Genomic DNA, 24,488 nt, shown 5'->3' on the forward strand with positions numbered 1-24,488 from the left:
ATCCCAGCCTGCTGCGCTGTTCACTCTGGGCCCTACTGAGGCCTGCAGTTCTTGTGCGAGCCCCGTAGCCCCGCCCCCTGTCCTGTAGCCCCGCCCCCTGTCCTGTAGCCCCATCCCCTTTCCTGTAGCCCCGCCCCCTGTCCCGTGGCCCCGCCCCGACTAAGCCCCGCCCAGTAGGCATCCTGGCCCGCTGCACGCGTTCACTCTGGGCCCTACTGAGGGCTGTAGTTCTTGTGCAAGCCCCATAGCCCCGCCGCCTGTCCTGTAGCCCCGCCCCCGGCTAAGCCCCGCCCCGCAGGCATCCCAGCATGCTGCACATATTCACTCTGGGCCCTACTGAGGGCTGTAGTTCCTGTGCGAGCCCCCTTTCCCTGCCCCGTAGCCCCTCCCACTGCCCTGTAGCCCCCTCCCCTGTCTTGTAGCCCCACCCCCTATCCTGTAGCCCCGCCCCTGACTAAGCCCCGCCCCCAGGCGTGGCCCTGGTGCTGCGCAAGCTGCAGCTGCTGTGCGAGGTGCCGGGGCGGCTGCGGCGCTGGGCCGAGGGCGGCGCCGCGGGCCGGGCCGTGCGGTGCCACGCGGGCGCCCGCCGCGTCCTGCGCCACTACGGGCACCTGGCGGCCTTCCGCGCCCTGGAGGCCGAGAGCAACGGCATCATGGGAGCCCTGGCGGAGCGGCTGCGCCAGCGCCTGCGGTGCGTTCACTCTGGGGACTACTGAGGGCTGCGGTTACATGTGGTCTGGTTTGGGGGGGTGTTCACTCTGGAGCCTACTGAGCGCTGCGGTTACATGTGGCCTGGCTTGGGGGGGTGTTCACTCTGGAGCCTACTGAGGGCTGTGGTTACATGTGGTCTGGTTTGGGGGGGTGTTCACTCTGGAGCCTACTGAGGGCTGCAACTACATGTTGTCTGGTTTGGGGGTGTGTTCACTCTGGGGACTACTGAGGGCAGCCACTGCATGCAGTTTGGCTTGGGGGGTGTTCACTCTGGGGGCTACTGAGGGCTGCAGAGGGCTGGTTTGGGGGGGGTTCACTCTGGAGCCTAATGAGGGCTGCGGTTACATGTGGCCTGGCTTGGGGGGGTGTTCACTCTGGGGACTACTGAGGGCGGCTGCCGCACACGGCCTGGTTTGAGGGGAGGGTTCACTCTGGGGACTAATGAGGGCGGTTGCTGCACATGGCCTGGTGTGAGGGGGAGGGTTCACTCTGGGGACTACTGAGGGCGCCCAATGCACGTGGTCTGTCTTGGGGGGTGTTCACTCTGATGACTACTGAGGGCAGCCGCTGCACGTGGCCTGTCTTGGGGGCTGTTCACTCTGGGGACTACTGAGGGTGGCCGCTGCACATGGCCTGGCTTGGGGGGTGTTCACTCTGGGGACTACTGAGGGCTGTGGTTACATGTGGCCTGCTTTGGGTTGGGGTTCACTCTGGAGCCTAATGAGGGCTGCGGTTACATGTGGCCTGGTTTGGGGGTGTGTTCACTCTGGGGACTACTGAGGGCAGCTGCCGCACACGGCCTGGTTTGAGGGGAGGGTTCACTCTGGGGGCTAATGAGGGTGGCCGCTGCACGTGGCCTGGTTTGAGGGGGAGGGTTCACTCTGGGGACTACTGAGGGCTGTGGTTACATGTGGTCTGGTTTGGGGGTGTGTTCACTCTGGAGCCTACTGAGGGCTGTGGTTACATGTGGCCTGGCTTGGGGGGGTGTTCACTCTGGGGACTACTGAGGGCAACCGGTGCACGTGGCCTGGTTTGAGGAGAGGGTTCACTCTGGGGACTACTGAGGGCGCCCAATGCACGTGGCCTGTCTTGGGGGGTGTTCACTCTGGGGACTACTGAGGGCGCCCAATGCACGTGGTCTGTCTTGGGGGCTGTTCACTCTGGGGGCTACTGAGGGTGGCCGCTGCACATGGCCTGGCTTGGGGGGTGTTCACTCTGGAGGCTACTGAGGGCTGCAGAGAGCTGCTTTTGGGGGGTGTTCACTCTGGAGCCTACTGAGGGCTGCGGTTACATGTAGCCTGGCTCGGAGGGGATTCGCTGTAGAGCCTATTGAGGGCTGTGGTTACATGTGGCATGGTTTGGGGGTGGGGTTCACTCTGGAGCCTACTGAGGGCTGCGATTACACAGGGATCTGTTTTGGGAGCGCTTGCTTTGGCGAGTGTCCGTTTTGGGGGTAATTAGCGAATTTTGCGGATTTCTTTGTATTTTTGCTAGTCGCTTAGAGTCTACCGATAGATTTTGTGCGTTTTTTTGTGCGTTTTTCTTATTGCTTGCGTCTTGTTAACCCTGGAGCCTACCGACGACCTTGGCGACTTCCAGGAATGCTCGGTGGCGGTCAGGGTGTTAACCCTGGTCCCTAATGACGGTTTCTCCCCGCAGCGAGGCCACCTGGGAGCCGCAGGAGCTGGCGGAGCTCGCGGAGCTGCTGCTGCGGCTGGAGGAGCCCCCGGCCGAGCTGGCGCGCGACTTCCTGGCGCGTTAACCCTGGTCCCTAATGACGGCTTCTCCCCGCAGCAACTTCCTGGCGCGTTAACCCTGGTCCCTAATGACGGTTTCTCCCCGCAGCGAGGCCGCCTGGGAGCCGCAGGAGCTGGCGGAGCTCGCGGAGCTGCTGCTGCGGCTGGAGGAGCCCCCGGCCGAGCTGGCGCGCGACTTCCTGGCGCGCGACTTCCTGGCGCGCGGCGGCGCTCAGCGCGTTAACCCTGGTCCCTAATGACGGCTTCTCCCCGCAGCGAGGCCGCCTGGGAGCCGCAGGAGCTGGCGGAGCTCGCGGAGCTGCTGCTGCGGCTGGAGGAGCCCCCGGCCGAGCTGGCGCGCGACTTCCTGGCGCGCGACTTCCTGGCGCGTTAACCCTGGTCCCTAATGACGGTTTCTCCCCGCAGCGACTTCCTGGCGCGTTAACCCTGGTCCCTAACGACGGTTTCTCCCCGCAGCGAGGCCGCCTGGGAGCCGCGGGAGCTGGCGGAGCTCGCGGAGCTGCTGCTGCGGCTGGAGGAGCCCCCGGCCGAGCTGGCGCGCGACTTCCTGGCGCGCGACTTCCTGGCGCGCGGCGGCGCTCAGCGCGTTAACCCTGGTCCCTAATGACGGTTTCTCCCCGCAGCGAGGCCGCCTGGGAGCCGCAGGAGCTGGCGGAGCTGGCGGAGCTGCTGCTGCGGCTGGAGGAGCCCCCGGCCGAGCTGGCGCGCGACTTCCTGGCGCGCGGCGGCGCTCAGCGCGTTAACCCTGGTCCCTAATGATGGTTTCTCCCCGCAGCGAGGCCGCCTGGGAGCCGCAGGAGCTGGCGGAGCTCGCGGAGCTGCTGCTGCAGCTGGAGGAGCCCCCGGCCGAGCTGGCGCGCGACTTCCTGGCGCGCGGCGGCGCCCGCCTCGACGCCGAGCTGGCCTCCCTGGAGGCCGAGCTGCCACCGCCGGCCGAGGCCGCCACCGAGGCCACCGCGGAGGCCGCCCCGGACATCCTGGACTTCGTGGACCGCGGCTCGGCGGCCGTCGTGGGCACCCTGTGCCAGCTGGCGGCCGCCTACGGGCGCCTCTTCGGGCCTCCCGGCCTCCTCCTCCCGGAGGCCTTCGCGGCCGCGGCGGCCTCGCGCTACCTGGCGCTCGTGGGCCGCCGCCTGGCGCTGGAGCGCGGCCCCGGCGACGCGGCGCTGCTGGCGCGCGCCCTGGACCGCCTGCTGCGGCGCCTGCGCCCGCTGCTGCGGCTGCTGCCGCCGGAGGCCGCGGGCGCCGCGGAGGCCGCCGCGGCGGCGCTGGCGGCGCGGGCGGCCGCCGAGCGCGTGGGCCGGGCGCTGGCGGCGCTGCGCGAGGCCGCGCTGGCCCGCCTGGGCGACGCGCGACGGGCGCTCGCGGTCGAGACGCCGCCGCCGCTGCGCGAGGTGCTGGCCGCCCTCGAGGCCGCGCTGCTGGCCCCCGTGGAGGCCGCGCTGGGCCACGCGCGCCTCTTCACGGCGCCCGACGCCGCCTTCGCCGCGCTGCCCTATTTCCAGGTAGGGGACGGGTTTGGGGGTCCCCAAGGGGCAGGACAGGGGTCCCAGGGGTGGCAGGGGACACTTTGGGGCACCAGGGGTGGCAGGGGACACTTTGGGGTCCCCAGGGGTCACTTTGGGGTCCTGGGGGTGACCAGGAGCAACTCAGGGACCCCCGGGGATGGCAGGGGACACTTTGGGGCACCAGGGGTGACCAGGAGGGACGCAGGGGTCCCCGGGGGTGGCAGGGGACACTTTGGGATCCTGGGGGTGGCAGGGGACACTTCGGAGTCCCCAGGGGACACTTTGGGGTCTTGGGGGTGACTGGGAGCAACGCAGGGGTCCCCAGGGGTGGCAGGGGACACTTAAGGGTCCATGGTGGCAGCGGGGGACACTTTGGGGCCCCGGGGGTGATAGGGGACACTTTGGGGCACCAGGGGTGGCAGGGGACACTTTGGGGTCCCGGGGGTGACCGGGAGGGACGCAGGGGTCCCTGGGGGTGGCAGGGGACACTTTGGGGTTCCCCAGGGGACACTTTGGGGTCCAGGGGTGGCAGGGGACACTGTGGGGTCCTGGGGGTGACTGGGAGGGACGCAGGGGTCCCTGGGGTGGCAGGGGACACTTCAGGCTCCATGGGGGCAACAGGGGACACTTTGGGGTCCAGGGGTGGCAGGGGACACTTTGGGGTCCTGGGGGTGACCAGGAGGGACACAGGGGTCCCTGGGGGTGGCAGGGGACACTTTGGAGTTCCCCAGGGGACACTTTGGGGTCCAGGGGTGGCAGGGGACACTTTGAGGTCCCCAGGGTGGCAGGGGACACTTCAGGGTCTCCAGGGGACACTTTGGGGTCTCCAGGGGTGGCAGGGGACACTATGGGGTCCTGGGGGTGACTGGGAGGGATGCAGGGGTCCCCAGGGGTGGCAGGGGACACTTTGGAGTCCAGGAATGGCAGGGGACACTTTGGGGTCCTGGGGGTGACCAGGAGGGACACAGGGGTCCCCAGGGGTGGCAGGGGACACTTTGGGGTCCATGGGGGCGGCAGGGGACACTTTGGCGCCTCGGGGGCGGCAGGGGACAGTTTGGGGTCCCGGGGATGGCAGGGGACACTTTGTGGCACCAGGGGTGACCAGGAGGGACGCAGGGGTCCCCGGGGGTGGCAGGGGACACTTCAGGGTCCCGGGGGTGGCAGGGGACACTTCGGGGTCCCAGGGGTGGCAGGGGACACTTCAGGGTCTCCAGGGGACACTTCGGGGCACCAGGGGTGACCGGGAGCAACGCAGGGGTCCCCGGGGGTGACAGGGGACACTTCAGGGTCCATGGTGGCAGCGGGGGACACTTTTGGGCCCTGGGGGCGGCAGGGGACAGTTTGGGGTCCCGGGGATGGCAGGGGACACTTTGTGGCACGAGGGGTGACCAGGAGGGACGCAGGGGTCCCTGGGGGTGGCAGGGGACATTTCAGGTTCCATGGGGCAACAGGGGACACTTTGGGGTCCCCAGGGGACACTTTGGGGCCCCAGGGGTGGCAGGGGACACTTTGGGGTCCTGGGGGTGGCAGGGGACTCTTCAGGGTCTCCAGGGGACACTTTGGGGCACCAGGGGTGACCAGGAGGGACGCAGGGGTCCCCAGGGGTGGCAGGGGACACTCTGGGGTCTATGGTGGCAGCGGGGGACACTTTGGGGCACCAGGGGTGGCAGGGGACACTTTGGGGTCCCCAGGGGTGGCAGGGGACACTCTGGGGTCCATGGTGGCAGCAGGGGACACTTTGGCGCCCTGGGGGTGGCAGGGGACACTTTGGGGTCCCAGGGGTGGCAGGGGACACTTCAGGGTCTCCAGGGGACACTTTGGGGCACCAGGGGTGACCAGGAGGGACACAGGGGTCCCCGGGGGTGGCAGGGGACACTCTGGGGTTTCGGGGATGGCAGGGGACACTTTGTGGCACCAGGGGTGACTGGGAGCGACGCAGAGGTCCCCGGGGGTGGCAGGGGACACTTTGGGGTCCCCGGGGTGGCAGGGGACGCTTTGGGGTCCTGGGGGTGACCGGGAGGGATGCAGGGGTCCACTGGGTGGCAGGGGACACTTCAGGGTGGCAGGGGACACTTTGGGGTCCTAGGGGTGACCGAGAGGGACGCAGGGCCCCCCAGGGGTGGCAGGGGACACTTTGAGGTCCCCGGGGTGGCAGGGGACGCTTCAGGGTCCTGGGGGTGGCAGGGGCCACTTTGGGGTCCCAGGGGTGGCAGGGGACACTCCGGGGTCCCCAGGGGACACTTTGTGGCACCAGGGGTGACCGGGAGCAACGCAGGGGTCCCCAGGGGTGACAGGGGACACTTCAGGGTCCATGGTGGCAGCGGGGGACACTTTGGGGCCCCGGGGGGTGGCAGGGGACACTTTGGGGTGCCCGGGGTGGCAGGGGACACTTCGGGGTCTCCAGGGGACACTTTGGGGTCCAGGGGTGGCAGGGGACACTGTGGGGTCCTGGGGGTGACTGGGAGGGATGCAGGGGTCCCCAGGGGTGGCAGGGGACACTTTGGGGTCTCCAGGGGTGACCAGGAGGGACGCAGGGGTCCCTGGGGGTGGCAGGGGACACTTTGGAGTCCAGGAATGGCAGGGGACACTTTGGGGTCCCGGGGGTGACCGGGAGGGACGCAGGGGCCCCTGGGGGTGGCAGGGGACACTCTGGGGTCCATGGTGGCAGCGGGGGACACTTTGTGGTCTCCGGGGGGTGGCAGGGGACACTTCGGGGTCCCGGGGGTGGTAGGGGACACTTTGGGGCACCAGGGGTGACCGGGAGGGACGCAGGGGTCCCCGGGGGTGGCAGGGGACACTTTGGGATCCTGGGGGTGGCAGGGGACACTTTGGGGCACCAGGGATGGCAGGGGACACTTTGGGGCACCAGGGGTGACCAGGAGGGACGCAGGGGCCCCTGGGGGTGGCAGGGGACACTTTGGGGTTTCGGGGATGGCAGGGGACACTTTGTGGCACCTGGAGTGACCAGGAGGGACGCAGGGGTCCCCGGGGGTGGCAGGGGACACTTTGATGTCCTGGGGGTGGCAGGGGACACTTCAGGCTCCATGGGGCAACAGGGGACACTTTGGGGTCCCCAGGGGACACTTTGGGGTCTTGGGGGTGACCGGGAGGGACGCAGGGGTCCCCGGGGGTGGCAGGGGACACTTTGGCGCCCCGGGGGTGGCCGGTCACCCCCCCGTGTCCCCGCAGGGCGAGTTCCGCACGGCCGTGGTGCGCGAGGGCCTCGTGGTGGCCTTCGTGCGGTGGCTCCTGGGGACGGCGCTGGCCGCCCGCGATGGCCCCGGCGGTGGCACCGGCCGGGTGACGGCGGCGCCACCGGCCCTGCTGCTGCTGCTGGCCCGGCTGTGCCTGGACTACGAGGCCACCACCGTCCCCCACCTGCTGCGCCTGACCGAGCAGCACTTCCCCGTGCAGGTGAGACGTCCCCAAGTGCCACCAAGGTGACGCAATGTCACCAAAGGGACCCCCGGTGTCACCAAGGGGGCCCCTGTATCACCAAGGAGCCCTGAGGGTCCCAAACTGCTCCCAAGGGCTCTTCAAGAGCGCCGGAAGGTCCCCAGGTGTCCCCAAGGTGTCCCCAGGTCCTTCAGATGTCCCCAAGGTGTCCCCAGGTGTCCCTAGGGGGTCTTCAAGGTCCCCAAAAGGGTCCCCGCGGTGTCACCTGGAGCTCCAGGCTGTGCCTGGACTACGAGGCCACCACCGTCCCCCACCTGCTGCGCCTGACCGAGCAGCACTTCCCCGTGCAGGTGAGACGTCCCCAAGTGCCACCAAGGGCCACCAAGGGCCACCGAGGTGATGCAGTGTCCCCAAAGGGACCCCCGGTGTCACCAAAGGGACCCCGGCGTCACCAAGGAACCCTGAGGGTCCCAAACTGCTCCCAAGGGCTCTTCAAGAGCGCCGGAAGGTCCCCAAGATGTCCCCAGGGCTTTCAGATGTCCCCAAGTGTCCCCAAGGGCCACCAAGGTGCTGCAGTGTCACCAAGGGGGTCCCCGGTGTCACCAAGGAGCCCTGAGGGTCCCAAACTGCTCCCAAGGGCTCTTCAAGAGCGCCGGAAGGTCCCCAAGATGTCCCTAGGGCCTTCAGATGTCCCCAAGTGTCCCCAAGGGCCACCAAGGTGACGCAGTGTCCCCAAAGGGACCTCCGGTGTCACCAAAGGGCCCCCATCGTCACCAAGGAACCCTGAGGGTCTCAAACTGCTCCCAAGGGCTCTTCAAGAGCGCCGGGAGGCCCCCAGGTGTCCCCAAGGTGTCCCCAGGTCCTTCAGATGTCCCCAAGTGTCCCCAAGGGCCACCAAGGTGACGCAATGTCACCAAAGGGGCCCCCGGTGTCACCAAAGGGACCCCGGCGTCACCAAGGAACCCTGAGGGTCCCAAACTGCTCCCAAGGGCTCTTCAAGAGCGCCGGAAGGTCCCCAAGATGTCCCCAGGGCCTTCAGATGTCCCCAGGTGTCCCCAAGGTGTCCCCAGGGGTCCCCAGGGGGTCTTCGAGGTCCCCAAAAGGGTCCCCGCGGTGTCACCTGGAGCTCCAGGCTGTGCCTGGACTACGAGGCCACCACCGTCCCCCACCTGCTGCGCCTGACCGAGCAGCACTTCCCCGTGCAGGTGAGACGTCCCCAAGTGCCACCAAGGGCCACCAAGGGCCACCGAGGTGACGCAGTGTCCCCCTGGTGTCACCAAGGAACCCTGAGGGTCCCAAACTGCTCTCAAGGGCTCTTCAAGAGCGCCAGAAGGTCCCCAGGTGTCCCCAAGGTGTCCCCAGGTCCTTCAGATGTCCCCAGGTGTCCCCAGGGGATCTTCAAGGTCCTCAAAAGGGGCCCCGGGGTGTCACCAAAGGGACCCCGGTGTCACCAAGGAGCCCTGAGGGTCCCAAACTGCTCCCAAGGTCTCTTCAAGAGCGCCGGAAGGTCCCCAAGATGTCCCCAGGGCTTTCAGATGTCCCCAAGTGTCCCCAAGGGCCACCAAGGTGACGCAGTGTCACCAAAGGGACCCCCCGGTGTCACCAAAGGGACCCCGGCGTCACCAAGGAGCCCTGAGGGTCCCAAACTGCTCCCAAGGGCTCTTCAAGAGCGCCGGAAGGTCCCCAAGGTGTCCCCAGGGCTTTCAGATGTCCCCAGGGTCCCCAAGGTGTCCCCAAGGTGTCCCCAGGGCCTTCAGATGTCCCCAGGGTCCCCAAGATGTCCCCAGGGCTTTCAGATGTCCCCAGGTGTCCCCAAGGTGTCCCCAGGTCCTTCAGATGTCCCCAAGTGTCCCCAAGATGTCCCCAGGGCTTTCAGATGTCCCCAGGGTCCCCAAGGTGTCCCCAAAGTGTCCCCAGGTCCTTCCGATGTCCCCAAGTGTCCCCAAGGTGTCCCCAGGGCTTTCAGATGTCTCCAGGGTCCCCAAGGTGTCCCCAAGGTGTCCCCAGGTCCTTCAGATGTCCCCAGGGTCCCCAAGATGTCCCCAGGGCTTTCAGATGTCCCCAGGGTCCCCAAGGTGTCCCCAGATCCTTCAGATGTCCCCAAGGTGTCCCCAAGATGTCCCCAGGGCCTTCAGATGTCCCCAGGTGTCCCCAAAGCGTCCCCAAGGTGTCCCCAGGTCCTTCAGATGTCCCCAGGGTCCCCAAGATGTCCCCAGGGCTTTCAGATGTCCCCAGGTGTCCCCAAGGTGTCCCCAAGATGTCCCCAGATCCTTCAGATGTCCCCAAGTGTCCCCAAGATGTCCCCAGGGCTTTCAGATGTCCCCAGGGTCCCCAAGGTGTCCCCAAGATGTCCCCAGGGCCTTCAGATGTCCCCAGGGTCCCCAAGATGTCCCCAGGGCTTTCAGATGTCCCCAGGGTCCCCAAGGTGTCCCCAAGGTGTCCCCAGGGCCTTCAGATGTCCCCAGGGTCCCCAAGATGTCCCCAAGGTGTCCCCAGGGCTTTCAGATGTCCCCAGGTGTCCCCAAGGTGTCCCCAGATCCTTCAGATGTCCCCAAGTGTCCCCAAGGTGTCCCCAGGGCTTTCAGATGTCTCCAGGGTCCCCAAGGTGTCCCCTAGGTGTCCCCAGGGCCTTCAGATGTCCCCAGGGTCCCCAAGGTGTCCCCAGGGCTTTCAGATGTCTCCAGGGTCCCCAAGGTGTCCCCTAGGTGTCCCCAGGGCCTTCAGATGTCCCCAAGTGTCCCCAGGGGGTCTTCAAGGTCCTCAAAAGGGGCCCCGCGGTGTCACCTGGAGCTCCTCGATGTCCCCAGGCTCCTCCGGCGTCACAGGGGTGACACGTGTGTCCCCACGGGTGCCAGCGCCATGCGGAAGCACTGGGGACACTGGTGACATGGGTGACACCAGTGACACGGGTGGTCACACTGACACCAGTGACAAGGGTGTCCCTGCAGGTGCTGGTGACACCAGTGACCCCGGTGACAAGGGTGTCCCCCATGGCCATGCTCTACGCAGAGGCGCTGGTGACACCGGTGGTCACCCTGGCCCCAGTGACACGTGTGTCCCGCAGGTGTCACCAGTGACACGGGTGGTGACACTGACCCTAGTGACACAGGTGTCCCCCGAGGCCACAGCAGTGACGCCGACGGTCACCCCGGCCCTGGTGACACGCGTGTCCCGCAGGTGCTGGTGACACCAGTGATATGGGTGATGACACCGCAGTGACACGTGTGTCCCACAGGTGTCACCAGTGACATGGGTGGTGACACGGGTGGTGACACCCGGTGACACCCGTGTCCCCCGCAGGTCCCGGTGACACCGGTGACACCGGAGGCCACCCTGCGCGCCGAGGCCCGCGAGGTCGCGTGGGTGACACCAACGGTCACCGTAACCGCAATGACACGCATGTCCCGTGGTTGCCGATGTCACCAGTGACATGGGTGGTGACACCCGTCCCCCCTGCAGGTCCCGGTGTCCCCGGTCACCCCGGAGGCCGCCCTCCGCGCCGAGGCCCGCGAGGCCGCACGGGTGACACCGATGATCACCCTGACCCCAATAACACACATGTCCCGTGGTTCCTGGTGTCACCAATGACATGGATGATGACACCTGTGTCCCCCCAGGTTCCGGTGACACCGGTGACACCGGAGGCCACCCTGCGCGCCGAGGCCCGCGAGGCCGCACGGGTGACACTGACGATCACCATGACCCCAATAACACACGTGTCCCGTGGTTGCTGACCCCAGTGACATGGTTGGTGACACCTGGTGACACCCGTGTCCCCCGCAGGTCCCGGTGACACCGGTCACCCCCGAGGCCACCCTCCGCGCCGAGGCCTGCGAGGCTGCACTGGTGACAACAACGGTCACCATGACCCCAATAACACACGTGTCCCATGGTTCCTGGTGTCACCAATGACACGGATGGTGACACCCGTGTCCCCCGCAGGTCCCGGTGTCCCCGGTCACCCCGGAGGCCACCCTGCGTGCCGAGGCCCGCGAGGCCGCACGGGTGACACTGACGATCACCATGTCACCGCACTGGTGACACTGACAATCACCAGTGACATGGGTGATGATGGGTGATGACATGGGTGGTGACACCCGTGTCCCCTGCAGGTCCCGGTGTCCCTGGTGACCCCCGAGGCCACCCTCCGCGCCGAGGCCCGCGAGGCCGCACGGGTGACACTGACGATCACCAGTGACATGGGTGGTGATGGGTGATGACATGGGTGGTGACACCCGTGTCCCCCGCAGGTCCCGGTGACACCGGTCACCCCCGAGGCCACCCTGCGCGCCGAGGCCCGCGAGGCCGCACGGGTGACACCAATGGTCCCCGTAACCGCAATGACACACGTATCCCATGGTTGCCAATGACACCAGTGCCATGGGTGGTGACACCCGGTGACACTCGTGTCCCCCGCAGGTCCCGGTGTCCCCGGTCACCCCAGAGGCCGCCCTGCGCGCCGAGGCCCACGAGGCCGCACGGGTGACACTGACGATCACCATGACCCCAATAACACACGTATCCCATGGTTGCTGGTGTCACCGATGACAGGGGTGGTGACACCCGTGTCCCCCGCAGGTCCCGGTGTCCCCGGTCACCCGGAGGCCGCCCTGCGCGCCGAGGCCCGCGAGGCCGCACGGGTGACACCGACGATCACCATGACCACAGTACTGGTGTCACCAATGACATGGATGGTGACACCCGGTGACACCCGTGTCCCCCGCAGGTCCCGGTGTCCCCGGTCACCCCCGAGGCCACCCTCCGCGCCGAGGCCCGCGAGGCCGCACGGGTGACACCGACGATCACCCTGACCCCAATAACACACGTGTCCCATGGTTGCTGGTGTCACCAATGACACGGATGGTGACACCCGTGTCCCCCGCAGGTCCCGGTGTCCCCGGTCACCCCCGAGGCCGCCCTGCGCGGCGAGGCCCGCGAGGCCGCACGGGTGACAACAACGGTCCCCGTAACCCCAATAACACACGTGTCCCATGTTTGCTGGTGTCACCAATGACACGGATGATGACATGGGTGGTGACACGAGTGTCCTGCAGGTCCCGGTGACACCGGTGACACCAGAGGCCGCCCTGCGCGCCGAGGCCCGCGAGGCCGCACGGGTGACACTGACGATCACCATGACCCCAATAACACACGTATCCCATGGTTGCTGATATCACCAGTGCCATGGATGGTGACACCTGGTGACACCCGTGTCCCCCGCAGGTCCCGGTGTCCCCGGTCACCCCGGAGGCCGCCCTGTGCGCCGAGGCCCGCGAGGCCGCACGGGTGACACCGACGATCACCATGACCCCAATAACACACGTGTCCCATGGTTGCTGGTGTCACCAATGACATGGATGGTGACAGGGGTGGTGACACGAGTGTCCCACAGGTCCTGGTGACACCGGTGACACCGGAGGCCGCCCTGCGCGCCGAGGCCCGCGAGGCCGCACGGGTGACACTGACGATCACCATGACCCCAATAACACACATGTCCCGTGGTTGCTGGTGTCACCAATGACATGGATGATGACATGGGTGGTGACACGAGTGTCCCGCAGGTCCCGGTGTCCCCGGTCACCCCCGAGGCCACCCTCCGCGCCGAGGCCCGCGAGGCCGCACGGGTGACACCGACGATCACCATGACCCCAATAACACACGTGTCCCATGGTTGCCAATGACACCAGTGCCATGGGTGGTGACACCCGGTGACACCCGTGTCCCCCGCAGGTCCCGGTGTCCCCGGTCACCCCGGAGGCCGCCCTGCGCGCCGAGGCCCGCGAGGCCGCACGGGTGACACTGACGATCACCATGACCCCAATAACACACATGTCCCATGTTTGCTGATGACACCCGGTGACACCCATGTCCCCGCAGGTCCCGGTGACACCAGTGACATCGGAGGCCACCCTCCGCGCCGAGGCCCGCGAGGCCACACGGGTGACACTGACGGTCACCATGACCCCAATAACACACGTGTCCTGTGGTTCCTGGTGTCACCAATGACATGGGTGGTGATGGGTGGTGACACATGTCCCCCTGCAGGTCCCGGTGTCCCCGGTGACCCCGGAGGCCACCCTCCGCGCCGAGGCCCGCGAGGCCGCACGGGTGACACCGACGATCACCATGACCACACTACTGGTGTCACCAGTGATATGGATGGTGATGGGTGGTGACACCCGGTGACACCCGTGTCCCCGCAGGTCCCGGTGACACCGGTCACCCCGGAGGCCGCCCTCCGCGCCGAGGCCCGCGAGGCCGCACGGGTGACACCGACGATCACCATGACCCCAATAACACACGTGTCCCATGGTTGCTGGTGTCACCAATGACATGGATGATGACATGGATGGTGACACCCATGTCCCCCGCAGGTCCCGGTGACACCGGTCACCCCCGAGGCCACCCTGCGCGCCGAGGCCCGCGAGGCCGCGCGCCGCCTGCTCGAGGGCTACGTGCGGGCGCAGGGGGCGGCGCTGGCCCTCATGCTCCGCAAGAGCGTCGAGAGCCGCGACTGGTTGGGCTGCGCGGAGCCGCGCGGCGTCCGCGCCGTGGCCAAGCGCGTCCTGGAGGACACCAGCGCCATCGACCTGCAGGTGACGCCGGGGGGCCCTTCGGGGTGTCTCGGGGTGTCTCGGGGCGTCTTTATGGTGTTTTGGGGTGTCTGGGGGCATCTAGGGGCATCTTTTGGGGTGTCTGAGGGGAATTAAGGGTGTCTTTCCGGATGTATTCGGGTGTCTAGGGGCGTCTTTTGGGGTGTTTTGGGGTGTCTGGGGGCATCTAAGGGTGTCTTTATGGGTGTTTTGGGGTGTCTGAAGGTACTTAAGGGTGTCTTTATGGGTTTTTTGGGGTGTCTGAGGGTATTTAAGGGTGTCTTGATGTATTGGGGTGTCTCTGGGTGTCTTTTGGGGTGTCTGGGGGCATCTAAGGGTATCTTTATGGGTGTTTTGGGGTGTCGGGGTATTTAAGGGTGTCTTTATGGGTGTTTTGGGATGTTTTGGGGTGTCTGGGGGCATCTACGGGCGTTTTTCTGGGTGTTTTGGGGTGTCGGGGTATTTAAGGGTGTTTTTCTGGGTGTTTTGGAGTGTCTGGGGGCATCTAAGGGTGTCTTTATGGGTGTTTTGGGGTGTTGGGGTATTTAAGGGTGTCTTTATGGGTGTTTTGGGGTGTTTTGGGGTGTCTGGGGGCATCTAGGGGCATCTTTATGGGTGTTTTGGGGTGTCTGAGGGTACTTAAGGGTGTCTTTCCGGATGTATTCGGGTGTCTAGGGGCGTCTTTTGGGGTGTTTTGGGGTGTCTGGGGGTATTTATGGGTGTCTTTATGGGTGTTGTAGGATGTTTTGGGGTGTCTGAGGGTATTTATGGGTGTCTTTATGGGTGTTTTGGGGTGTCTGGGGGCATCTAAGGGTGTCTTTATGGGTTTTTTGGGGTGTCTGAGGGTATTTAAGGGAGTCTTTATGGGTGTTTTGGGATGTTTTGGGGTGTCTGGGGGCATCTACAGGCGTTTTTCTGGGTGTTTTGGGGTGTCGGGGTATTTAAGGGTGTTTTTCTGGGTGTTTTGGAGTGTCTGGGGGCATCTAAGGGTGTCTTTATGGGTGTTTTGGGGTGTTGGGGTATTTAAGGGTGTCTTTATGGGTGTTTTGGGGTGTTTGGGGGCATCTAGGGGCATCTTTTGGGGTGTTTTGGGGTGTCTGAGGGTACTTAAGGGTGTCTTTCTGGATGTATTCGGGTGTCTAGGGGCATCTTTTGGGGTGTTTTGGGGTGTCTGAGGGTGTTTAAGGGTGTCTTTATGGGTGTTGTAGGATGTTTTGGGGTGTCTGAGGGTATTTATGGGTGTCTTTATGGGTGTTTTGAGGTGTCTGGGGGCATCTAAGGGTGTCTTTATGGGTGTTTTGGGGTGTCAGGGTATTTAAGGGTGTCTTTATGGGTGTTTTGGGGTGTTTAGGGGTGTCTGGGGGCATCTAGGGGCATCTTTTGGGGTGTTTTGGGGTGTCTGAGGGTACTTAAGGGTGTCTTTCCGGATGTATTCGGGTGTCTAGGGGCGTCTTTTGGGGTGTTTTGGGGTGTCTGGGGGCATCTAAGGGTGTCTTTATGGGTGTTTTGGGGTGCCTGAAGGTACTTAAGGGTGTCTTTATGGGTTTTTTGGGGTGTCTGAAGGTATTTAAGGGTGTCTTTATGGGTTTTTTGGGGTGTCTGAGGGTATTTAAGGGTGTCTTGATGTATTGGGGTGTCTCTGGGTGTCTTTTGGGGTGTTTTGGGGTGTCTGGGGGCATCTAAGGGAGTCTATATGGGTGTTTTGGGGTGCCTGAGGGTACTTAAGGGTGTCTTTATGGGTTTTTTGGGGTGTCTGAGGGTATTTATGGGTGTCTTTATGGGTGTTTTGGGGTGTCTGGGGGCATCTAAGGGTGTTTCTCTGGGTGTTTTGGGGTGTCTGAGGGTATTTAAGGGTGTCTTTCTGGATGTATTGGGGTGACTCGGGGTGTCTAGGGGTGTCTTTTGGGGTGTCTGGGGGTATCTAGAGGCATCTTTTGGGGTGTTTTGGGGTGTCTGGGGGCATCTAAGGGAGTCTATATGGGTGTTTTGGGGTGCCTGAGGGTACTTAAGGGTGTTTTTCTGGGTGTTTTGGGGTGTCTGGGGGGGCGTCTTTATGTTTTTTTTTCTGGTGTTTTGGGACATCTAAGGGCTCTTTATGGGTTTTGGGGGTGTTTTGGGGTGTCTGGGGGCATCTAAGGGTATCTTTATGGGTGTTTTGGGGTGTCGGGCTATTTAAGGGAGTCTTTATGGGTGTTTTGGGATGTTTTGGGGTGTCTGGGGGCATCTACAGGCATTTTTCTGGGTGTTTTGGGGTGTCTGGGGGCATCTAAGGGTGTCTTTATGGGTGTTTTGGGGTGTCGGGGTATTTAAGGGTGTCTTTATGGGTGTTTTGGGGTGTTTTGGGGTGTCTGGGGGCATCTAGGGGCATCTTTTGGGGTGTTTTGGGGTGTCTGAGGGTACTTAAGGGTGTCTTTCCGGATGTATTCGGGTGTCTAGGGGCATCTTTTGGGGTGTTTTGGGGTGTCTGGGGGCATCTAGAGGCATCTTTTGGGGTGTTTTGGGGTGTCTGGGGCTGTCTTTATGGTTTTTTAGGGTGTTTTGGGGTTTCTGAGCGTATTTAAGAGCATCTTTCTGGTTGTATTGGGGTGTTTTGGCGTTTCTGAAGGTGTTTAAGGGTGTCAGTGGTTGTTTGGGGGTGTCTGGGGCGTCTAAGGACATTTTTATGGGTGTTTTGGGGTGCCTGAGGGTACTTAAGGGTGTGTTTATGGGTGTTTTGGGGTGTTTTGGGGTGTCCCGGGGCATCTAATGGCATCTTTCTGGATGTTTTGAGGCATTGCGGTTCCTGGGGGTATTTAAGGGTGTCTTTATGGGTGTTATGGGGTGTTTTGGGGTTTCTGGGGGCATCCAAGGGCATCTTTATGTGTGTCTTGGGGTGTTTTGGGGTGTTTGGGGGTATTTAAGGGTGTCTTTCTGGGTTTTTTGGGGTGTCTGGGGGCATCTAAGGGTGTCTTTCTGGGTGTTTTGGGGTGTCTTTATGGTGTTTGGAGACATCTAAGGGCCTCTCTAGGGTTTTATGGGTGTTTTGGGGTGTGTGGGGACATCTAAGGGCTTTCTGGGCGTTTTGGGGTTTCTGGGGGTATTTAAGGGTGTCTTTATGGGTGTTTTGGGGTGTCTGGGGGCATCTAGGGGTATTTTTGGGTGTCTGGAGGTGTTTAAGGGCATCTTTATGGGTATTTTGGCGTGTCTGGGGGCAACTAAGGGTGTTTTTCTGGGTGTTTTGGGGTGTCTGGGGGTATTTACAGGAGTCTTTATGGGTGTTTCAGGGTGTTTTGGGGGTTTTTCAGGGTGTTTTTGGGGTGTTTCAGGGTGTTTCTGCGTGTTTTGTGGATGTGTCTGGGTGTTTCAGGGTGTTTGGGGGAGTTTTCGGGGTGTTTTGGGGGTGTTTCAGGGTGTTTTTGGGTGTTTTTAGCACTCTGACCGCTTGGAAGTGGGGCAGCTCTTCGAGGAGGGCGTGCGGCCAGGGGTGTTTCTGGGTGTTTTGGGGTGTTTTGCGGGTGTTTCGGGGTGTTTTAGGGGTGTTTTGGGTTTTTTGTGGTGTTTCTGGGTGTTTTGGGAGTGTTTCAGGGTGTTTCTGGGTGTTTTGGGGTGTTTTCAGCGCTCTGCCCCCTTGCAGGTGGGGCAGCTCTTCAAGGAGGGCGTGCGGCAGGGGGTGTTTCTGGGTGTTTTGGGGTGTTTCAGGGTGTTTTGGGGTGTTTTTGGGGTGTTTCAGGGTGTTTTGCGGGGTTTTCGAGGTGTTTCTGGGTGTTTCGGGGTGTTTTGGGGGGTTTTCGAGGTGTTTTGGGGGTGTTTTGGGGTGTTTTGGTGTGTTTTCAGCGCTCTGCCCCCTTGCAGGTGGGGCAGCTCTTCGAGGAGGGTGTGCGATAGGGGGTGTTTCTGGGTGTTTTTTGGGGGTGTTTTGGGGTGTTTCAGGGTGTTTCTGGGTGTTTTAGGGGGTGTTTCTGGGTGTTTCAGGGTTTTTTTTGGGTGTTTCGGGGTGTTTTGTGGTGTTTTGGGGGGTTTTCGGGGTGTTTTGGGGGTGTTTCAGGGTGTTTCGGAGTGTTTTGGGGTGTTTTCAGGGTGTTCTTAGCGCTCTGCCCCCTTGCAGGTGGGGCAGCTCTTCGAGGAGGGCGTCCGGCAGGGGGTGTTTCTGGGTGTTTCTGGGGGTGTTTCAGGGTGTTTTGGGGTGTTTTTGGGGTGTTTCAGGGTGTTTTGGGGGTGTTTCAGGGTGTTCCGGGGTGTTTCGGGGTGTTTTGGGGGGTTTTCGGGGTGTTTTGGCGGTGTTTCGGGGTGTTTCTGGGTGTTTCGGGGTGTTTTCAGCGCTCTGCGCCCTCCAGGTGGGGCAGCTCTTCGAGGAGGGCGTCCGGCAGGGGGTGTTTCTGGGGGTGTTTCAGGGTGTTTTGGGGGTGTTTCAGGGTGTTCCTGGGTGTTTTTGGGGTGTTTCAGGGTGTTTTGGGGTCTTTTGGGGGTGTTTCAGGGTGTTCCTGGGTGTTTTGGGGGTGTTTCGGGGTGTTTTGGGGGTGTTTCTGGGTGTTTTTGGGGTGTTTCTGGCCGTTTTGGGGTGTTTTCGGGTGTTTTCAGCGCTCTGCGCCCTCCAGGTGGGGCAGCTCTTCGAGGAGGGCGTCCGGCAGGGGGTGTTTCTGGGTGTTTTGGGGTGTTTCAGGGTGTTTTGGGCTGTTTTGGGGGTGTTTTGGGGTGTTTCAGGGTGTTTCGGGGTGTTTCAGGGTGTTTTGGGGGTGTTTCAGGGTGTTCCTGGGTGTTTTGGGGGTGTTTTGGGGGGTTTTCGGGGTGTGTTGGGGGTGTTTCTGGCCGTTTTGGGGTGTTTTCGGGTGTTTTCAGCGCTCTGCCCCCTCCAGGTGGGGCAGCTCTTCGAGGAGGGCGTCTGGCAGGGGGTGTTTCTGGGTGTTTTGGGGGTGTTTTGGGGTGTTTTGGGGTGTTTCAGGGTGTTTTGGGGGTGTTTCAGGGCGTTCCTGGGTGTTTTGGGGGTGTTTTGGGGGTGTTTCTGGGTGTTTTGGGGGGCGTTTCTGGCCGTTTTGGGGTGTTTTCGGGTGTTTTCAGCGCTCTGCCCCCTCCAGGTGGGGCAGCTCTTCGAGGAGGGCGTCCGGCAGGGGGTGTTTCTGGGTGTTTCTGGGGGTGTTTCAGGGTGTTCCTGGGTGTTTTGGGGGTGTTTTGGGGTGTTTTGGGGGGTTTTGGGGGTGTTTTGGGGTGTTTCTGGCCGTTTTGGGGTGTTTTCGGGTGTTTTCAGCGCTCTGCGCCCTCCAGGTGGGGCAGCTCTTCGAGGAGGGCGTCCGGCAGGGGGTGTTTCTGGGTGTTTCTGGGGGTGTTTCAGGGTGTTCCTGGGTGTTTTGGGGGTGTTTTGGGGGTGTTTCTGGGTGTTTTGGGGGTGTTTCTGGCCGTTTTGGGGTGTTTTCGGGTGTTTTCAGCGCTCTGCGCCCTCCAGGTGGGGCAGCTCTTCGAGGAGGGCGTCCGGCAGGGGGTGTTTCTGGGTGTTCCTGGGTGTTTTGGGGGTGTTTTGGGGGTGTTTCTGGGTGTTTCTGGGGGTGTTTCAGGGTGTTCCGGGGGGTTTTCGGGTTGTTTTGGGGGTGTTTCTGGCCGTTTTGGGGTGTTTTCGGGTGTTTTCAGCGCTCTGCCCCCTCCAGGTGGGGCAGCTCTTCGAGGAGGGCGTCCGGCGGGCGCAGAGCAGCGACTCCAGCCGCAGGGGCTGCTCCGCGTACGGCGCCCCGCGCGGGCACCCGCTACGCGCCGCCCTACGCGCCCAGGTGAGAGCGTGTCACCCGTGTCACCTGGTGTCACCCTGTGTCACCCAGTGTCACCTTGCGTCACCCTGTGTCACCCCATCACCTCCCTGTCACCCCTTTGTGGGTGTTTGTCTCAACTACGTGCCCCCCTACACGCCCAGGTGAGAGCGCGGCACCCGGTGTCACCCAGTGTCACCCTGTGTCACCCGGTGTCACCCTGTGTCACCTCGTGTCACCTCGCGTCACCTTGCGTCACCCGTGCCACCCCATGTCACCCGGTGTCACCTTGTGTCACCCCATGTTACCCCATGTCACCTCGCGTCACCCTGTGTCACCCCTTTGTGGGTGTTTGTCTCCGCTACGCGCCGCCCTACGCACCCAGGTGAGAACTTGTCACCTGTGTCACCTGGTGTCACCCAGTGTCACCCTGTGTCACCTCGTGTCACCTCGCGTCACCCGTGTCACCTCGTGTCGCCCCATGTTACCCCATGTCACCTCCATCACCTGTCACCCCTTTGTGGGTGTTTGTCCCCACTACGCGCCCCCCTACGCGCCCAGGTGAGAATGCGGCACCCGTGTCACCCCGTGTCACCCCGTGTCACTCGGTGTCACCTCGTGTCACCCCGTGTCACCTCGCGTCACCCTGTGTCACCCCATCACCTCCCTGTCACCCCTTTGTGGGTGTTTGTCCCCGCTACGCGCCCCCCTACGCGCCCAGGTGAGAGCGTGGCACCCGGTGTCACCCGGTGTCACCCTGTGTCACCCGGTGTCACCCTGTGTCACCTCGCGTCATGCTGTGTCACCCCATCCCCTGTCACCCCTTTGTTGGTGTTTGTCTCCACTATGCGCCCCCCTACGCACCCAGGTGAGAACGTGTCACCCGTGTCACCCGGTGTCACCCGGTGTCACCCTGTGTCACCTCGTGTCACCCTGTGTCACCTCGTGTTACCCTGTGTCACCCGGTGTCACCCTGTGTCACCTCGCGTCACCCCGTGTCACCTCGCGTCACCTTGCGTCACCCCATGTTACCCCGTGTCACCTCGTGTCACCTCCATCACCTCCCTGTCACCCCTTTGTGGGTGTTCGTCTCCGCTACATGACCCCCTGCACGCCCAGGTGAGAGCGCGGCACCTGTGTCACCCGGTGTCACCCTGTGTCACCTCGTGTCACCCAGTGTCACCTCGCGTTACCCTGTGTCACCCGGTGTCACCCTGTGTCACCTCACGTCACCCTGTGTCACGTCATGTCACCTCTCGTCACCTTGCGTCACCCGTGTCACCCCGTGTCACCCGGTGTCACCTTCACCCTGTGTCACCCCTATCACCTCCCTGTCACCCCTTTTGGGTGTTTGTCTCCGCTACGCACCGCCCTACGCGCCCAGGTGAGAGCGTGTCACCCGCTGTCACCCCATGTCACCTCATGTCACCCTGTGTCACCTTGCGTCACCTTGTGTCACCTCGTGTCATCCCGTGTCACCCCATGTCACCTCCTGTCACCCCTGTGTGGGTGTTTGTTTCCGCTACGTACCCCCCTACGCGCCCAGGTGAGAACGCGGCACCCAGTGTCACCCGGTGTCACCCTGTGTCACCTCGTGTCACCCTGTGTCACCTCACGTCACCTTGCATCACCCGTGCCACCCGGTGTCACCCCATGTTACCCCATGTTACCCCATGTCACCTCGCGTCACCCTGTGTCACCCCATCACCTCCCTGTCACCCCTTTGTGGGTGTTTGTCTCTGCTACGTGCCCAGGTGAGAACGCGGCCCCTTGTGTCACCTGGTGTCACCCCGTGTCACCCTGTGTCACCTCTATCACCTCGCGTCACCTCGTGTCACCCCTATCACCTCCCTGTCACCCCTTTGTGGGTGTTTGTCTCCGCTACGCACCCCCCTACACGCTCAGGTGAGAATGCGGCCCCTCGTGTCACCTTGTGTCACCCGGTGTCACCCTGTGTCACCCGTGTCATCCCGTGTCACCCTGTGTCACCTCGCGTCACCCTGTGTCACCCCTATCACCTCCCTGTCACCCCTTTGTGGGTGTTTGTCTCCGCTATGCACCGCCCTACGCGCCCAGGTGAGAACGTGTCACCCTGTGTCACCCCGTGTCACCCCGTGTCACCCTGTGTCACCCCGTGTCACCTCCATCACCTGTCACCCTTTTGTTGGTGTTTGTCTCCGCTACGCGCTCCCCTACACACCCAGGTGAGAGCGCGGCACCCGTGTCACCTAGTGTCACCTCGTGTCACCCGTGTCACCCGTGTCACCCCGTGTCACCCCATGTTACCCCATGTCACCCCGTGTCACCCCGTGTCACCTCCATCACCTGTCACCCCTTTGTGGGTGTTTGTCTCCACTACGCGCCCCCCACGCGCCCAGGTGAGAGCACGGCACCCGTGTCACCTCGTGTCACCTCATGTCACCTTGTGTCACCTCGTGTCACCTCATGTCAACGCATGCCACCTCCATCACGTCCTGGTCACCCCCTTGTTGGTCCCCATGTCCATCTGCACCTGCCCATGTCTCCGTGTCCGTCCCCATGTCCCCATGTCCTTGTGTCCCTATGTCCATCTCCACATGCCCGTGTCCCCATGTCCCCATGTCCCTGTGTCCCCGTGTCCCCCTGTCCCCAAGTCCATCTCCACGTGCCCGTGTCCCCGTGTCCGTCCCCGTGTCCATCCCCATGTCCCCATGTCCTTGTGTCCCTATGTCCATCTCCACATGCCCGTGTCCCCATGTCCCCATGTCCCTGTGTCCCCATGTCCCCATGTCCCCATGTCCATCTCCACGTGCCCATGTCCCCGTGTCCCCATGTGCGTCCCCGTGTCCCCCTGTCCCCATGTCCGTGTCTCCGTGTCCGTCCCCGTGTCCCCATGTCCTTCTGTCCCCATGTCCCCATGTCCATCTCCACATGCCTGTGCCTCTGTGTCCATCTCCATGTCCCCGTGTCCCCCTGTCCCCATGTCCATCTCCACATGCCCATGTCCCCGTGTCCGTTCCTGTGTCCCCATGTCCCCGTGTCCCCGCGCTGACGTCTCCATCCCCATGTCCATCTCCACATGCCCGTGTCCCCGTGTCCCTGTGTCCCTGTGTCCCCCTGTCTCCATGTCCATCTCCATGTGCCCATGTCCCCATGTCCCCGTGTCCCCGTGTGCGTCCCCGTGTCCCCATGTCCCCGTGTCCCCATGTCCATCTCCACATGCTCGTGTCTCCATGTCCCCGTGTCCGTCCCCGTGTCTCCACGTCCCCATGTCCATCTCCACGTGCCCGTGTCCCCATGTCCCCATGTCCCCGTGTCCCCGCGCTGACATGGCCGTCCCCATGTCCATCTCCACATGTCCGTGTCCCCGTGTCCCCGTCCCCATGTCCCCATGCTGACGTGGCCGTCCCCATGTCCATCTCCACGTGCCCATGTCCCCATGTCCATCTCCACATGGCTTGTGTCCCCATGTCCCCATGTCCCCGCGCTGACGTGGCCGTCCCCATGTCCATCTCCACATGCCCGTGTCCCCATGTCCCCATGTCCCTGTGTCCCTGTGTCCCCCTGTCCCCATGTCCATCTCCACGTGCCCGTGTCCCCGTGTGCGTCCCCGTGTCCATCCCCATGTCCCCATATCCTTGTGTCCCTGTCCCCATGTCCATCTCCACATGCCCATGTCTTCGTGTCCGTCCCCGTGTCCCCCTGTCCCCGTGTCCCCATGCTGACGTGGCCGTCCCCATGTCCATCTCCACGTGCCCGTGTCCCCATGTGTGTCCCCATGTCCCCATGCTAATGTGGCCGTCCCCATGTCTATCTCCACGTGCCCATGTCCCCGTGTCCATTCCTGTGTCCCTGTGTCCCCATGTCCATCTCCACGTGCCTGTGTCCCCGTGTCCCCGTGTCCCCATGCTAATGTGGCCGTCCCCATGTCCATCGCCACATGCTCGTGTCTCCGTGTCCCCGTATCCATCCCCGTGTCCCCATGTCCTTGTGTCCCCATGTCCCCATGTCCATCTCCACATGCTCGTGTCCCCGTGTCCCCATGTCCCCGTGTCCCCCTGTCTCCATGTCTATCTCCACATGCCCGTGTCCCCATGTCTCTGTGTCCCCGTGTCCATCCCCGTGTCCCCATGTCCTTGTGTCCCCATGTCCATCTCCACATGCTCGTGTCTCCGTGTCTCCATGTCTCTGTGTGTGTTCCCATGTCCCCGTGTCCCCGCGCTGACGTGGCCGTCCCCATGTCCATCTCCACATGCCCGTGTCCCCGTGTCCCCATGTCCGTCCCTGTGTCCCCCTGTCCCCGTGTCCCCGCGCTGACGTGGCCGTCCCCATGTCCATCCCCGTGTCCCCGTGTCCCCCCCGTGTCCCCGCGCTGACGTGTCCCCGTGTCCCCAGCGCCCCCATGGACACCCAGCTCCTCAGCAACATCCACAGACTCTTCTCCGAGCGCGTTGACGTCTTCAGCCCCATCGAGTTCAACAAGGTGACGCGTCCCCAACGTCCCCAACGTCCCCAACGTCCCCAATGTCCCCACGCGACCCCCTGGGCTGGGAAACGGCTCCTGGGGGTCCCTTGTGCCCCGTGTCCTCCATGTCCCCAAGGTCCCATAACCAGGTCCAAGGGGGTCCCCGGTGTCCCCAGGGGCTGATCGCCACCCCCAAGGTGCCCCCATCGTCACATCCCCGACGTCCCCAATGTCCCCAAAGTGTCCCCGATGTCCCCAGTGTCCCCAACCTCCCCAATGTCCCAGTGCCCCCAGTGTCCCCAATGCCCCTAGTGTCCCCGATGTCCCCAGTGTCCCCAACCTCCCCAGTGTGCCATTGCCCCCAGTGT

The 24,488-nt window shown here is 63.3% G+C and overlaps 1 protein-coding gene across 1 annotated transcript in view; it reads left to right on the forward strand.

Annotated features, from left to right (window-relative positions):
* Positions 1-471: 471 nt before the first annotated feature.
* LOC148590388 (vacuolar protein sorting-associated protein 51 homolog) overlaps positions 472-24,488 on the forward strand; it is a gene marked incomplete at its 5' end in the record, with an annotated part of 31,634 nt that continues 7,617 nt past the window's right edge. The window contains 7 exon segments of the mRNA XM_088539094.1: positions 472-691; positions 3,244-3,973; positions 7,166-7,390; positions 13,747-13,968; positions 19,581-19,660; positions 19,662-19,700; positions 24,051-24,138. Of these exon segments, the coding sequence (XP_088395220.1) occupies positions 472-691; positions 3,244-3,973; positions 7,166-7,390; positions 13,747-13,968; positions 19,581-19,660; positions 19,662-19,700; positions 24,051-24,138 (1,604 nt within the window).

This window comes from Tinamus guttatus, unplaced genomic scaffold (genome assembly GCF_059628265.1).
Source record: "Tinamus guttatus ecotype Peru unplaced genomic scaffold, ASM5962826v1 Tinamus_guttatus_pri_ptg001378l, whole genome shotgun sequence".
Classification (NCBI taxonomy): domain Eukaryota; kingdom Metazoa; phylum Chordata; class Aves; order Tinamiformes; family Tinamidae; genus Tinamus; species Tinamus guttatus.